This window comes from Vespula vulgaris, chromosome 6, assembly GCF_905475345.1.
Source record: "Vespula vulgaris chromosome 6, iyVesVulg1.1, whole genome shotgun sequence".
Lineage (NCBI taxonomy): Eukaryota > Metazoa > Arthropoda > Insecta > Hymenoptera > Vespidae > Vespula > Vespula vulgaris.
This window is the reverse complement of record NC_066591.1, coordinates 2,448,255-2,465,509: the sequence shown is the minus strand read 5'-3', so window position 1 is coordinate 2,465,509 and position 17,255 is coordinate 2,448,255. Positions and strand designations below refer to the sequence as shown.

The following is a 17,255-nucleotide window of genomic DNA, read 5'->3' as shown; positions in this document are numbered from 1 at the left end:
TAAATTTTTTAAGAAAATAAAAAAATAATATATAGAAAGTTTAATGTAATGTACTAGATATTAAATTTTCACGCGTATGATAAAAATATGAAATGAAATTCTATTTGTTTGATCAATATTTTTATTAATCGATGATAAATAAATTTTTTTGTAAAATAAATGATGATCGGTATATATGAATATTTTGATTAGTATAAAATAGGTGTCGAATTTACGTCACTCATATTATTTGATATTTTATTATAAATATTTATTTGAAATACTGATCGAATAAATAACATTCTACGAAATATATATATATATATATGTATATATTATTATATATATTATGTATATATCGTACATAATGCAATATACGAGACATATATGGATAACTTTTAAGATCCTAGACGTAGCTTTTAATGTCCTCGCTTCAGATCGATAAGAAAACCGTCCAACGGAGAGCGAAGTGTCCATTATGGCATTAACTCTGGCAGAGGGTCCCTACTTCTCCCGAGGGAGGAAAAGTTTTGGCAATGATTAACCGAACTCGGCTTCTCGCCTTCTTCCATCAATCGATAGAAGTGGTCTCGCTTGATTTGTTGATCATAATTATCAAAAGGAGTTTCTTTCTTGTTTCCTAAAATATATCTATATCTATTTGTTTCGGTATTGTTTTATTTGCGAAAGATTTATATTTATCTAGTTTCTTCCTCTTTTCTTTTCTTTTCAGGGACGACATCTATAGATAATATATGGAACGACGATGAAGAAACGTAGAAAAATAAAATATTAACGAAATCGTGTTTTCGCTCGATTCAACAAACGAAAGAGGCAATGACAAAATAGTAAAGGAATGACATAAAGCAAACAGTCTAGCGAACTTCTCTCGACACGGTCTTTTTTTCTATACAAAAAAAAAATAGTCCTCGATAAACGAGCATAATTTTCGACTAATTACCTTCCAAACAAAATTATACCAGTAAAGTTAATAAAAAAGAAAAAAAAAAGAAAAAATGTGCGCGCTATTATCATCGACAAGAAGCACCATGTTTCTTCGGCATCACAAACTTCCAATAGGAATCATGCAAAATATCTTTGGATCTACCCTTAAGAAGAGCTTTTCGACAAGTTAGTCATTGTGAATGCGAATAAATGTTTTTTTTTCCTTTCTTTTTTTTCTTTTTTTTTTTTTTTACACCAATCCTATTTTGACCTATTTTCTCTCTCTGTCCCTCTCCTTCTCTCTCTCTTATCGCAGCTTCCATTCGAGAAAAGGAGGATAATAGTTCATCGAAGAAGACTAGTTTTCTAACGAAATTAAAAAATATCTTTAACAAATCAGGTGAGACATTTGATTAAACGTATATAAATATTTAATTATATCCTTGAAAAGTAAAAATTAATATCGATATTTCATGAGAATTACTATTATTTCCTATTTTCTTTTCTTTTCTTTTCTTTTTTTTTCTTTCTTTACAATAAGATTAACAATAGAGGTTCAGTTCTAACCTAACGATTTGTAGACCACATCAGCAACGAAGTTCACGACAAGATCGCTTATCTTCAATCGGCACTCTCACAAACCATATATTTAGAGAATAAACTTTTCGATCGGCGAATAAATCATACTTTGGAATCGAGGATGAACAATGACGTTAACATGGATTTCACGAATGTCATTGAACAGACAACGAGCAAGCGAACTGCCAAAAGAATCGAGAATATGTTTGCTTACGATCTATCAGAGATGACTTTGAAAGGAAATCCTGCGATTTTTATAATGAACGAGTTTTGGAACAACGAATTAGACAAGTTCTATCAGTTGATGATATACAATAATTGTATGAACGATTTTCCAATCGTTAATAATAATTCCTCGAAATATCAATTGAATATCGATCCAAGGAATCAATATCATTTTCCAACACGAACAAGATCGCTTTTCGGCTGTGGTACGCTCCTTCGTAGTTTGATTCACGATCATGGGGAAGCTTCGAAAGTGATAAGTTTCGTGCCACGAAGTCCGAAGCCACCTATAAGAGAACCTAATATGCCCGAAAAGCGAGATAAGAAAGACAAGGGAAAGGAAAAGAAAGAAAAGAAACCGGTAATTCGTACCCTAAATCGTTACATCAAAACGTCGAAACATTTTCTTAAAATAAATATTGGAGAGAGTACGCAATACGTGAGCAATCTGGCAATGGCACGGACCCCAACGATCTATAATTCGAATATGTCCATCGGCAAAAGATACGCGTCCTTGGGAACGTTCAAGTTGTTCAAAGAAACGTCGAGACGTCCGAACATATTAAACAAAACGAAAGAGTCCCTTCTGAAGTCTAAGATACTTTCTCGTAATCAAATGTTATCGTTCGATAAGAATTATCAAACCATCGATGGCAAAGTGGGTGATAAGGAAAATAAAGAGACCGAAGTAATGGAAAATTCCGAATTGAGCATCGACAACGAAATATCTGCGTGGCAAACTTTGGTCGATAAATCGAAACCACCACCCGAGAAGAAGGTCGATCAAGAATTGGTAGAGTTACAGTTGGACAAGGTATCCATTCGTCCGGAACCACCGATACCTAAATTGGACGTAGAGATGGTGAAACCGATGAATCCTGAAATAAAAATCGAAGACGAATTCATAGAAACGGTGAGTTCTGATCGCAAATCAACGCGACCTGCGGAAAACGCTCGGTCTGGAAATACGTCGGAAACTCATAAGGTAGAGAACAGAAAGTATCACACGGTGTCGAACGAGGACGAAGCAGTTCTTGAGAAAAAAGATAAATTTCAAGTAATTCTGATTAACAGAAACTTCAGCAAGTCTCATTCTCCTTCTAAAACGGATTCTGAAAGTGCTCAACGATCTAACACTCAAAACCAGCAACTTTCTTCAACTAAAGTGCAATCCGATCAGACTGCTTTTGCCAGATCGTCCGCCAGGGAGTCGGAAAATACTGACGAAGGTACTTCGAATGAGAGCAAACGATCCTCGTTATCCACTGACTTTCAATCGGGAAATCGCAAACATGACGAGGAAACGACTGGTAACTTCACTCAAACTTTTGATGCGGTCGACGGCGAAAGGGTGATTTCTTTGAATCATTCGAATCAGGGTAATGCACGTTTGCCAACGTCGGTAACGATTTCGTCACGACCTAAACAAGAATTGAACGAGAATCAATTGGAGAATGATATTATAAACAGCAAAGACGGTCGCGATTATTCTTACTCGAGTATGAACGTGGCGGCTCACGATGAGTATCCTTATACGTGTTTCGACGAATCTTATATCGAAGAAAATAAATACATCGATTCTAAAGACGAATTAGATAAAAACGACGGTTCCATCGAGAAACAAATGGCGGAAGCTTCGATGAAAGAAGACGAGGAGTGCAAAAAAATTGAAATGATAACCGACGCGAACGATGATTTCATTCGTATACCGGGTGATCCTTATCCGTATAGTCGAGAGCACTTCAAAAAGTGGCGATTACCGCGTAAGAAGACGTTCGAGGATACGATTTTAAAAACTTTGCAAACTAAATCAGATGTTAAGAGGATCACGGATAACATTGAGTCGCATTCGTCGCAAATTCTTGGTTCATCTGGTGTAGGAAATTTAGAGGACTCTAAGACCTCCTCTATTCAGAAGGAGAAGCAACCGATCAGAGAGATGTCCCACGATTCCCATGTTCACGATAAATCGTATCACGCTATGTTGACTGATAACGTTGAAAATGAAAATCGTTCGAAGAAATTAAAGAAAAATCGTCATACTGTAAAATGTAACGATAGGAAGTTTTACGTTTCTTCGTTGGATCAACAGATAGTTCCCGAATGTCTTCGTCGTGGCGTTAACAATGAAAATTCAAAGACTAAATACAACCTAGGAAAATTGTTGGAACAAGTTTCTGGAAATGAGAAATTGATGAAAGATGATGTGTCTCGTCGAGAGTATCATCGTTGGATTCGTTCCGGCTTCCGGTGAGTATTTACCCCGGGTCCTTGTACGTAAATCTTCTTCTTCTTCTTCTTCTTCTCCTCCTCTTCCTCCTCCTCCTCCACCTCTTTCTTCTTCTTCTTCTTCTGCTTCTTTTCGTTTCTCTTTTCTTTTTATTTTTTTCTTTATTTTCAATTAACGATTCATTCTTTTATTATTACTGCTCGTTAATTAGCTCTATGTTTTTTCCGTCCACTATAATCATCGTTATTTGTCTGTATAGAACCCGGAGTAAATAGTCGCCGGAACTTAGATTTTTCGACCTTAAAAAACTTATTTCGGGCTAGCGAAATTAAGAAATATATATGTTTATATACACACATATTTATATATCTAATTAATACGATAAACATTTCGTAATAAAAAATTCATGAAAGTTTAGAGAAAATAATCGATTTGTTTAATTCTCTTTTTTATTTCCTCGCAGAGCCTCAGAATCAGAAGGAGCCGACGGAAGAGCATGATATGTCCAAAAATAAAAACACCAACAATCAACATTCATCACATTCAAATGAAAAGAGTAATCAATTCGTCGTGGTAAAGGACGTTCTCAGTACTCCGCTAAATAACAAACATGTGCACGAGGAAAGTATTCAACCGGATGCTGATCAATCGCAAATGGTTTTCCAAAAAGCAGAAATCAAAAAGGAAGCCGTTTCGAAAAATAGTAAATCAATTGGTTTAATTCTTTTTTGGTTATTTCTTTTATTTTTTTTTCCTTTTATATATATATATATTTTATATATTACTCGTTCCTGGTTTTATCCAAGCTAACGAAAGAAATCAATCTTTTTTTAGAGCCCAACAAATTGATACAGGAACATAAGTTTACGACAGCTACATCTGTGAAGAAAGAAAAGGAGCTGAAAACCGTTACCCGAATTGAAAACGATTCATGTGATTATTCGATTATCGTTTACGCGTAAATTATTGTTCATTATCTTTTTTTTTTTTAATTTCCTTGCGAAAAATTTTTTGACAAATTGAATAACTGTAAATTAAGGACTATATCTTAATCGATGTAATACTACCGAATAGAATATCATATGTAAATTATATTCAAAGTGATAAAACAAAGATCGTTGTATGGAAATTTAGATCGTTCTTTATAATATCAACTTCTATTTTAGCTATGAACGCAGAAGAGTTTAAAAGGATTTACGAGATGAAAAATTATTCGTACCTTAGATCCGAGGAGGTCAAAGACACAAAACCGATTAAAATCAAACCTCGAAAAATTACTAAAATTGGAACATTCGTCATAGACGAAGATAATAATAAAAATAATGCGACTTAATTTAAATTAATTTCATATTTGAAGTCGATCATAAAGAAAAAAAAAAGAGAAAAAAAGAAAAAAAAATAAATGAAAAGAAATCGAATCGAGTCGAGTCAAATCGAATCGTCAAGTTTTTATCGATTGTATCGTTATCAGCTGCTCTCACATCCTAATTGTATCGTTACGAATATGATGACCAATAAAAACCTAACAAACCGAACGATCGATCTTAACATTATTTTTACACGTCCTATACACATTATATCCCTTTTTTTTTAATCGTTAAAAAAAAGTTACGAAATAAATCCGAAAGGAGTCGGTTCGATGTTTCCGTCCCTTTCAATTGTCTCTGAACGATGACAGTAACCGTAGTTGTTCTCCTCTTCAGCTTGACATCGATCTGGCTGCGCGATATATCGGTAAATAAATCCGGATAACGTCATCGAAATCGGACTTTCAATCGTCGACAGAGAGTCAAACAAAAAGGAAGAAAAGAAAGAAAGAAAGAAAGAACCAAAAGAAAAGAAAAAAGAAATAGAAAATCATCGCGAGAGCAGTTAATACAGAACGTCTCAACAACAATTCGTCACCGATCTCGAGTAACCTCCAGATGATTATTCATTGCGTAGGTTAGACTCACGAGAAGCTTCATTCCCTTGGTAAGTAAGTACTTATCGAATACTTGAAAAAGAAAAGAAAACAAAACAAAACAAAACAAAAGAAAAAAAAAAAGAGAAAAGGAAAAAAAAATAAGAAATCGAGGGAGTTCGTTTTAAGGGAAGGATCTAACAGCTCCGTGAAATTATCCTCGTTCATTGGCACGATTGCCTTGGCACGTACGATTAAAACCAGATCGAAGGGTTCGATCTCTCGTATCTACCAAATTGCCGTATACGTGGGGTGGTTGGGTGCATCTTAAGAACCCTTTTTTGCTCCCTTATTCTAGAAAAAGAAAGAGAGAGAGAAAGAAAGAAGATTCGCATTAATCCTGATCCGGCACACCTGTCGAGTAGAAGAGTCACGCTTACTCGCTACATCTTCTCTTCTTCCGTGGCCAGACACGTGTACTTATGGTTCTTCTTCTTTTTCTTCTTCCTCTTCTTCCTCTTCTTCTATCAACCAAAACCCTCTCTTCTCTACTACTATTCTACTTGTTCTTCTTTTGGATTTCTCATCATCGAACGAACGAACTTTATCGGAATAAATTCGATGCGTATGTTGCTGTGCCGTTTTAATGGTCACGAAAGAGCTCCAACGTAACCACTCGTAGAAGTTGTTATTTAAAGGCAACGCGATCTCCAAATTCAAAGACCTATCTAATCATTCAAATCGCGGGCGTCCTGCCAGTCTAATCGCCCTCGTATGAGCACACCCGACGATTCTTCGGAGGCTTTTACTTATGCTTTCCAGTCCCAAGGCCTCGTAACGGTAATAAAAGCAAAGTTGGCAGTAATGCCAGACGCAGACACTGTGGTCCCGATTATCTTCTTCTTCTTCCTCTTCTTCTCCTTCTTCTTCTTCTTCTCCTTCTTCTTTTTCTTCTTCGTCTTCGTCTTCGTTAAATAGAAAGAGAGAGAGAGAGAGAAACAAGTAAAGAGAGATGAGATATCGCAGTTGGCTCCAGCTGGTCATCGAATTAAACAATTTTTATAGCAACAAATTAGTAATATGGAATCATAAATGTCTAAGTGCGAGATAACATACATTGATTTTCTTATATCTTTGAAATCTTTTCGATTACAAAAAAGGAAATTAAACGAATCGTTTTCCAAATTTAAAATCGTTAGGAAAAATTGCCATTCACGAACATTTATACACACAAATATAAATATCTTTCTATATATTTTTATATATATAATATATAAATAAATTTGCATACATGTACACACACACACACACACACACATATATATATATATATATATAAATATTTATCAATGTTTAATTTCCTAATTTAATCGTGGGAAAAAAGGAAAAACAAAAAGGACGGATATAAAACTCGAAGACTATCTTTCTCGAAACGAATATGCAACTACGTGATATTTCGATGTTAGTTCGTACTCGATTGGCGTTGGTAGCAAAGATGCTTTTATTTACGACTAGAATCGTTGACTGCTCCGAGTTCGCTCCTCCTTGACCCTTCCCCTCTCTTTCTCATTCTCTCTTTCTCTCTCTTGCTCGTTCTCACTGGGGTTAGAACGATCCTATCTCGACGTAGCCGCGGATCATTCCCTACGGAGTCCCTTGCACCATAAAAGATCGCCCTATGGTTGTATATTACTCACGCCAGCGTGTTTTCACTTGGCGCGGCGATCGGTGCCGATATCATAACTCCTTGTCGTACCGGCGTTCGAGCAGCAAATCTACCCGAAGACGACGACGAAGCTCTCACCCCTTCCCCTCTACCCCTTATTCTCTCTCTCTCTCTCTCTCTCTCTCTCTTTCTCTCTCGTTTTCTCTCTTGGTAGCGATAGCAATTCCGATATAACAACGACTCTTCGTGAAACGAGAAGAGAAGACGCTCATCGCGATTAGATAAAATTTTCCTTTTTCAAAATACTACCTCGAAACGTCAAACGTCAGATTTCTTCGAATCTTGGTTGGATTTCTTTTTTTTTTCTTTTCTTTTTCGAACAAAGCTTCGAGGATAGTCGAAGATGAACTGTGATTTTTAGAGAATCTTTAAAGATCTTCCGATATTATATGATTGTTTCTAAACTCGTTAAAAGGAAAGAGAAAAAAAAGAAATTCAGATCGTTCCGGTTCGTTTAAATTCGTTCAAATCTGTATGATCGTATTTACTTAGAACGTAGAAAGTTCGTAATCAATTGGAAAATACTTTACAAATTGCTCTCGACGAACAGTCCTTTATGACTACTTCACTCGATTCTATGTAACACGCGTTATTCAAGTTCTTAACATTTCTAAGCTATCCCACATGGTTTTAGATTCGTTCGGTAAAGGCAAACGAAACTAATCTTCGGTAGTTCAAAAATCTTTTGGTTGCTCTTACAACGAACGATAATCCAAGACGGTGGGCGACCATTCCTGGCACGGGACACCAAAATAGATGGTTTACAGCTTCCCTTAAATACGTCAACGTTTATGCGTGAATTCCCGAAAGTAAATCGACGAAGAATGTTTTCGTACGACGGCGGCCCGTCACGAGACGAAGCCAACTTAAACGCTGAAAGGCCTATGTAGTACGTGCTACGAAATCGCCCTGGTTATTATTAATATCGCATGGAAGAGTGAAAGAGAGAGAGAGAGAGAGAGAGAGAGAGAGAGAGAGAGAGAGAGAGAAAGGAGAAAGGGAAAAATAGAGCTTTGTTTACGATGTCGCGGCCTTTTAGACGTAGTAACCTTTTAAAGGGTTCGATAGAAACGATCTCCTTTCGACCCCTTTTTGACTTAAACCTATTCACGTCGCTTAAAATTTTCAAACGATTTTCTTCTATAATAATCGAATTCATTCGTTTTCACAGAGGTATGACAAATTTTTTAAAACTTGTTTATTTTTTTTTCAACTAATAAATATTCATGCTGAAGCATATAAAATGAAATAGTAAACGTTTGAAATGATCGAATTGAGAAAAATCGTTTAAATATTCGTTTAAATATAAATCTTTAATATATAATCGTTTAAAATCACGTACGTTGAATATTCCTTGGCTTATAATACGAGATACGCGTTGATTATGAAAATTTCTTATCGATTTTTATCGATAATTTCTATATTATTCGATTAACATCGTTCTTTAATAATATCGTCGTAAGAGAAATCGTTTTAAATCAGATACGATGAATATTTTTGTTATGATTGGATAAGAAAACGTGTTAATTATAAAAATTACCTAGTGATTTTTATCGACAACTTTTCATGTTTTATGATATCATTGTTTATAAATTTGTTGGAATAATTTGAAAGAACAATGAGTGGAAGTCCCTATTAAGAGCTTACCAGTTTAATGAGAGAAAGATAATCGTGATATATCCGATGAAATGCGAGTGTTCAGCAGGCATGCCATCAGACACACGATATCGTTTTCCGAACATTGCTGTTACGCACGCGGTATAAGCAGAGTTGTCAATTATCCTACCATTGTATTGTTACAATTACGATGGAGCTCATGGATTAAAACGAACATAATACCAACTAGATCATTTTCCAATAATGCCGTTATGCAGCGGCAGAAACGCAGGATAAACGGCGAACATAATCCCAAATGCGTTTATTGCAACTGTAATTGCACGTCCTTTTCTGATCAAACTTGTCCCAATTAAATCGAAGTATCGTTGCATCGAATGCGTACAAACAAATCTTCGGCTTGTATACTCGGTTGGCATAACAAAACTCATATAAATTATTATTAACAAAATTTCTTCAAAAATATACAAATCGAAGTTTATTAATTTCTAATTGGATCAGAGAGAAAAAAAAAGGAAAGAAAAAGAAACAGACATCGTTCAATTTGTTAAACGTCCTTCAAATTTCTTTAAGATTTCTGAAAACGATTAACTTAAGTCGATAAAAAAAAAAAAAGAAAAAGAAAGACACGTAAAATAATATCGACAGAATTACTTACGCTTACCTCTATCACCAAAATAATTAATAAAAACGAGTGATCATCGATGAAATATGATTCTCGAAATTTTTTCATGATTTTCGTCAACTCGAGATTTCGATTATAGCTTTCGAAAGGAATCGAAAGAGATTCGAAAGGAATAAAAGGCCGTCATCGGAAAGAGAATCGAGGGGCTGACGATGCAAGTCACCCCTCGATCGTTGGCCGCAACGTGCCATCTCTTCGTCGTCGTAGTCGTAGTCGTAGTCGTCGTCGTCGTCGTCGTCGTCGTCATCGTCGTTGTCATCCTCCAGTCGTCGTAGTAGTGACATCACAAAAAATCACGGAGCCGCTTTCCGGCCGGATATCTTTCAATTACCCGTTAATATGATAGGCGGTGGTCGTTGTTGCAAGTCAGCACCACGTCGTTGTTCGCACACGTAGGAAACTCACATACACGCAAACACGAAAACACGTATGTACTCTATGTTTAACGCATACATACATATGGATATGTATATATATATATATATAGAAAGAGAGAGAGAGGGAGAGAAAGAGAAAGAGAAAGAGAAAGAGAAAGAGAGAGAGAGAGAGAGAGAGAGAGAGAGAGAGAGATGTGTGTTTGCGAGCCACGAATGATTAATCGACGTCAACCGCAGACCTCGCTGTATAACCTCAGCTGGAATATCGTCGAATTCGTTGACACGTCGATCTGCGGTTTACCGAAACGCGTTGCGCTCGTGTATCTATTTCGAGTGCACGAATTCGATCGGATTTAACGGACCGAGTGCCCAACGTTCGGGTAAACGAGTTTCCAACTTGAAGATGAAACGATTCGTTTCTCTCCATCCTTCCTCGATGAATGTCCGAGTGATTTTAAATTGAAAGAAAGAAAGAAATGAAAAAAGAAGAAAGAAAAAAAGAAGAAAAAAGCAACTTTCAAATTTGTGTCGGTTCGTTAATCTTTATCCCGATTGATGTTTCACCGAAATTATTTTGTCGTTTGAAGATTACATATTTTCCTTTTCTTTCGTTTTTTTCTTTTTTTTTGAAAGTAACATTTAGTAAAATTTACATTTAGTGAAATCTGATTCTTTTTTCGTTTTGCTTCTTTTTTTTTTACAAATCACGGCGCGTCGTTCTTATACAAATGAAAATTACCAGTGCCAGTATCTTTGCATCGATAATCGAATGGCTCGCACGCAAATGGCGGCGAATGCAAAAGAGTAAATTGCCTATTTCGAGTATCATCGTCTTAGCCGTCTCGGTGGCACGTTCCTGCAATTTGGTCTTAACGTGTCTATGATCCCCGTAGGAAATGCGTAATCTTCCTTTCCTTTCCCCCATCTAAATTGATCCCCTCCCTTCTCGCTTCTTTATTTTTCTTTGCTCTTTTGTCCTCGTCGTTGCATCAGGATTCCGTCTAAATAACGTATCAATTTAACCCTTGTGAGAATTGACAAATAATTGTCCAATTAGATCTATAAAATTGACGTTCTCGAGGAAATTCTTATCGAATAACCATAATAATTGATCCTAAAGAAAAAAAAAAAAAGAAAAAAAAAGAAAAGAAAATTCATGAAAAAGTTTCTATCTCTTATTTTCAAGAAATATTCGTGTTACCATCGTTATGAGATGATCCTAAATCTTTTTTCGAGGATAGCAATATAACACGATGGAAATGTCCATCGTCATGCTAGCTTTTGATGTTGGGACGTGATGTCGAATTTTCGCGCGTCCTTCGGTGGAAATCGTTTTCTCGTTATTGAAAAAAAAGAAAGAAAGAAAGAAAGAAAAAAGAAGAAGAAGAAAAAAAATACGAGAGCATCGATATAATAAGCGCAGCAGCTCTCTCGAAGATATTAATTGTATCCCGTGACGAACGAATGTTCGAACGTACGCGTACGTAATCGGAACGACGACGGATGATCGAACGATTCGACTTTGATTAAGCCAAAGACGACGTTGATTTCGAAGGGTGGCGCTAATAATTTTCGTCGAGTAAAAGAAATCAAGGGGAAGAAAGAAAATATATATCACTCTAATGGATCCAAAGATCTTTATGTTCGAAGTTCAGAGTTGTGTACGACGCAATCAAGGAGCAGAAAGCTTTCAAGAGCTTTCAATGGATCGCTCGCGTAATATTTTGACTAATAATCATCGATGAAAGTTTTCTTTGTTTTTTTCGTATCATTGACAAAAATCTCAATCGATCGTTAAATCGACAAATTTGTCTCCGAAATATAATTACCAAGTATTTAATCGAGTATTTAAATGATATTAATTCGAAATATCCTTACTTCGTTTTTACTTCTTTATGAAAGAAGAAAATAAAATAAGAAGAAAAAAATTTATTACCAAGTTATATCGATTATTTGAGAATTTCCATACATACTCCTAATTAATGAAACGAAGCGTTAACATACAGCGAGTGACAATTTGCTAAGATTAACATCAGCTTTGCGTAACATTAAGCGAAGCATCTCTCTTAGGTCGTTCTCTCTGAACGAGAACCAAACAGACATTTGCCTAACGCGTAATGGCATAATTTGCCTAAGGGTTTAATCACATCGTTGTTATTTAGTTGTCCAACGGACTGGAATAAGCTGATCGTGTCTCAGACATCCCCTTCGCTGTACTACTTAACGTCCGCCAGCCTAACTATTCTCTGTTAAATGGTAAAATCATTTGAGTAGCAGCTAACTGAATCACTACGTCGGTTTGGATCGTCGATCGACGGTGTCTATTTCTTCGCTGCTTAGTTCGAAATAGATCAAGAAATCCGACGATTGAAAACGGGATTATTAATACGATCTTATGATACATAGAAACCAGTTACGAACAAATGTTCCCAAAAATATTGCAAGGTACTATTATGTTTATTATTATTATTATTATTATTATTATTATTAATAGTATTATATCGAGGTCGCAGAAGTAATTATCTTTTTTTTTTGAGTTAAAATAAACAATTTATATTCGCAAATAATAGATTTCTCAAAGTATTTCCAAGAAACGAATTTCCGATAAATAGTAGAAACATTACGAATGAAAACTTAACAACTGCTATTCGCTGCGTTTGTGGATACGTTTAAATCTTCTACGACTTTAGCAAAAGCCTTTCGCAATAACCCATATAGAACGAGAGACGACAAAACGAACTACTCCTTTTATCTTTCAACGAAAGATCCCCTGTAAACAAATTGTTCTCCAAACTGAACTCGCTAGCAAAGGCGTTTTCTACGAAAGGATAGCCGTTTCTTCATATATATACATATATATATGTATATATATCTATCTATCTCCCTCTCCTTCTCTTTCACAGTTGAAAGAAAAAAAAAGAAAAGAAAAGAAAAGAAAAGAAAAGAAAAGGAAAAAGAAGAAGAAGAAGAAGGAAGCCTTGGAAGCGATTCCGTGTCTCTCGTGTACCTATAAACAAATGCCGTGTTAACATCGAAATATCTGGCAGCCTGGAACAGCTGTTGGCAACGGGCCTCTGTTGACATAACTTTGACAAAGTCGTTGACAAAGTTCCCGTTCTGAGCTTTTTACGCCTTTGGGACCATTAAAAGCTGATAAATCTTTCGGTCCCTACGTTCAAACTTACCACGAAAAAGAGAAAGAGAGAGAGAGAGAGAGAGAAAGATAGAGAGCGAGCGAGAAAAAGAGAGAGAGAGAAAGAGATAGAGTGCTTGACACTATTTTCATCGTTCACGTCGTCGTTGTCGTTGAATCCAACGATGCGAGTCAACGATGGCAGCTTGTGAAAATATCGAGAATGTGTACGTGTGTGTCTGTCTCTTTTTATCTAACTCCCATTCTCTTTCTCTTTTTCTATCACTTCGACCGGATCTACAGGACGTTTGTCAACTCGCTAACCATTGGAAGCAAACAAACGTTTCTCACCAGCAGACGTTAGGCGACACACTACTCGTGCGCACGCGCGCCTATTACACAGCCTTATTAATAGCTCGAGTAATGAAATCTTCCTTTCGCGTGCACGGTAATGGATGCTCGAGTAAGAGCGACCGATATCGAAGAGTCGTCTGGCACTCTTTCGAGCTTAAGATATTTATGTACATATTTATATTATCCTGCTCCCCACTCTGCTCCATTCCCATCCAATTCCGCCTCATTTTTTTCAAATATTAATTTCTTTCTTTCTTATTCATTCAGCTTACGTATTTATTTTATTCAGTTTTCTTTTTTTCTTTCTTTCTTTTTCTTTTTTTTTTTGTTTCTTTAAGGACTAAGAAACGCTCGGATCTTTTAATTATTTCTTTTTTTATTCTTCTCTTTTCTCTTTTTATTTACGTAAATCAAATAAATCTAAACTCGAATCTGAATTCTTTTTCTTCTCCTTTTTTCTCTTTGAATAAGTCCGAGTGCGATAACTGTATCGAAGGTTTCTTTAAATAAGGAAAAAAAAAAGGGAAAGAAATCGTTCGAGATAACTCTAATTTTTTAATTACCAAGCACAACGTTATAATATTTCTAAACTGGTGAAACTTCCTTTGATAATCGAGAGAATATATAACTCGTGAAATTTTCTCGCGACGATCTCTTCCTCGCATGTCAAAACCGTCAAACATTTGTCATATTCTACGACGAAGAAGACGGCTGACAAAGAAACGATTTGTCTCTTGTCTCGGACTAACAAGTCAAGCCGATGGACACGATTATTAATAGCTCTGGCGACGAATTACCGCACAAATGGACACGGAGACTGACGTAACTCGTTCGTAATATCATTTAAAAATCAAACAAACAAAATCTTTGTCTTCGGCTTCTATTCCGTCGATGATTCAATGGAAAGATTAATGAGGGGGGGGGGGGGAAGAGAGGAAAGAAGGTGGCAAAGAAAAGAAAGAAAAAAGAAAAAATAAAATGAAAAAGAAAAATTAATGACATCGGCCGACGAGTTAACTCAAGCTCAAATAGTTTTATCAATTTTCTGCATTTTATAAAACTCCGTTAGAATTAAATATAATGAAAAATATATGACGTTGGTCGTAGGGTGATCGATTTAATCGGTACGTCACTGAGAGTCGCTCCAAAGCGGTAGTCTCGAGGCCTGGCGCCCAAAACATATGTATATCACTAGGAAAAGTGGCTTTTGCTCGTACATCATGCGAAAGTAGATGACGAGCACTCGTCCCTACTAAAGAAAAAAAGGGAATAAAAAAAAAATAGAGAAACAAGAAAAAGTACACCAACTTCGACCTAAAATAGAGAGCAGACGAAAGATGGCGACGAACGAGAATTAAAGATTGTTGTGCTTTTGAACGTATCTTGACTAAAAAAAAAAAAAAAAAAGGAAAGAAAGAAAGAAAGAAAGAAAGAAAGAAAAAATGAAGAGACGACTCGATTCATTCTTAAATCATGTTCGTTCATTTTCCACTATAATATGATGGATACGAGCTGATCAAAGAAAAAAAAAGAAAAAGAAGAAGAATTATTTGTAACGGCGCAAAAAGAAAAGAATTTCATTTCTAAACTCTTATAATAATTATAATTAAAACTAATTGTCTCTAATCGTATAATTCTTAAACAATTATAATTTTATAATCTTCGTAATGATTACTCTCTATTTATAAATCTCACATCGTCTGGCTAATTGAATATTATTTGTATAACTTTTCAGAATATGTCGTACGGTGTTCGGGAGGAATATCAAACTATCATCGAATCGCCAAGGAGTTTGGCGAAGAAGATCGAAAGTTGTATCGTTAGGTGAGCAATTTAGAAAAAGAGAAACTTATTAGAAAAAGGAAGTCAAACAGAACGATAAATGTAATATCGTAAACAGCACGATACAGTAAGATAAACGTTAAAAGTGATTTGTGATGAAGGGAAAGAGAGAAAGAGAGAGAGAGAGAGAGAGGGAAGCAAAGAGAGAGAGAGAGAGAGAGAGAGAGAGAGAGTAGATATCGAGAGAAATATTGAAGGATAGGTGGGGGCAGTCGAAAGGTTGAGAAACGTTGACCATCCTCGATGCCTAAGGGCATCCGTTGATTACCGGTCGAGGAGAGGTCCGCGGGATTTTAATTAGCGGCGTTTGCTCTTCGCAAACACGAGCCAATCTGCCCCCGTGATAGTAGAACCCCATGTGCAAGTTCCCCGGGCTGATTCCAAGGTAAAAAAAAAAGAAAAAGAAAAAAGAAGCAAAAAATGCGAGAGTCCTTGCCTGTGACGATGGTTACGAATTCAATCTCTTTCTCTCTCTGTCTCTCTCTCTTTCTCTTCTCCCTTCAATTTACTAATTTTATTCGATACGATGAAAGGATACAGTGGACTAAGCTTCTCCCGTAATATCATGTCTTTAATCCCAGTATGATGGTTTCTAATTGATTCGAGCTCTACTTTAATTTCATTTAAAAAAAAGAAAAAAAAGAGAAAACAGATACGATCCCCAAGTTTTCTGACTCGTTTGAAAATAGATTACACATAGGTTGGAACATCGATCACCTTATTACGATCGGTTTTAGCCAATGGAATAGACGTGAAAAAAAAAATAAATAAATAAGTAAAAAAGGAAAGGAAAAAGAAGAGAAAAGAAGAAGAAACAGAGAAAAATCTCACGAAGCGGAGGATTATCGTCGAATTTTTTCTTTCTTTCTTTCTTTCTTTCTTCCTTTTTTTTTCTTTCTTCGCGAGCACGTTCGATCGAACAGCTTCGATGCTTGTAAGTACGTGACCCACATACCGGGACCTAGTCGTCCCTTTTAGCAATGGAATTCGAAGGACTCGTGGTATTTTTAAATCTACTGGAATCGAGCTGAAACGTCTCTGGAATAGTCGGTCTTTCATTCCTATCGCACACGCCGACACGTATCTTTCTTCTGGTACTTATGTTGAAATAAAAAAAAAATAAAATAAAAATAAAAAAGAATATAAAAAAAAAAGTTTAAAAAAAATGAAAAGTAAAAAAAGCGAAGAAACCCCTTTGACGTTAGGTCCCTCTCTCATTACGAGTAAATTCCAAGGAGTCACAGAGACGGATGGCGACAAAAAAGTGTCCATCGTCGGTATTCCTGTCGGTTTGTGAAATATAACAGCACCTTCCGTGTGTCACTCATTGCTCGCGTCACCTACGTGACAAATGAGACGTTGTCCTACGTTCGTTCAAATTACTACTAGCATTCCATCTATACGAGCTTGTTTCGTTCTCTATCTCTGTCTCTGTCTCTATCTCCGTCTTTCTGTCTCTCTCTCTCTCTCTCTCTCTCTCTCTCTCTCTCTCTCACTGTCTGTCTCACCGTTCTCTGTCTTTCTTTCTGTTGCCGCTACCGGGCTTTGAAATATTACTCTCGCCGCGTGTAACCATTTCCTTGACGCGAGTTTTGTACACCAACGAGACTTCTCGAAACCATTCTCAACATACATCAGCTTCGATATATCGAAGCCTTATATC

At 36.2% G+C, this 17,255-nt stretch overlaps 1 protein-coding gene across 2 annotated transcripts; it reads left to right on the top strand.

Moving 5' to 3' along the window:
- Nucleotides 1-758: 758 nt before the first annotated feature.
- LOC127064449 (uncharacterized) lies at nt 759-5,493 on the top strand. Of its 2 annotated transcripts, XM_050995514.1 has the most exons (6): nt 759-1,110; nt 1,241-1,324; nt 1,506-3,978; nt 4,422-4,661; nt 4,793-4,891; nt 5,125-5,493. In XM_050995514.1, exons 1-4 carry the CDS (start codon nt 996-998, stop codon nt 4,456-4,458), a joined length of 2,709 nt encoding a protein of 902 aa, XP_050851471.1. In that variant the 5' UTR covers nt 759-995; the 3' UTR covers nt 4,459-4,661; nt 4,793-4,891; nt 5,125-5,493. The 2 variants fall into 2 exon arrangements, with proteins under 2 accessions (XP_050851471.1, XP_050851470.1); XM_050995513.1 differs by lacking the exon at nt 5,125-5,493 and having other exon boundaries at nt 4,793-5,087.
- Nucleotides 5,494-17,255: the final 11,762 nt, after the last annotated feature.

Excerpts from the sequence above, each read along its gene's own strand:
- LOC127064449 (XM_050995514.1), top strand. The coding sequence starts at position 996 with ATGTGCGCGCTATTATCATCGACAAGAAGCACCATGTTTCTTCGGCAT. Across the intron at positions 1,111-1,240 it reads TAAGAAGAGCTTTTCGACAA|CTTCCATTCGAGAAAAGGAG; the intron begins GTTAGTCATTGT and ends CTCTTATCGCAG. Across the intron at positions 1,325-1,505 it reads AAATATCTTTAACAAATCAG|ACCACATCAGCAACGAAGTT; the intron begins GTGAGACATTTG and ends AACGATTTGTAG.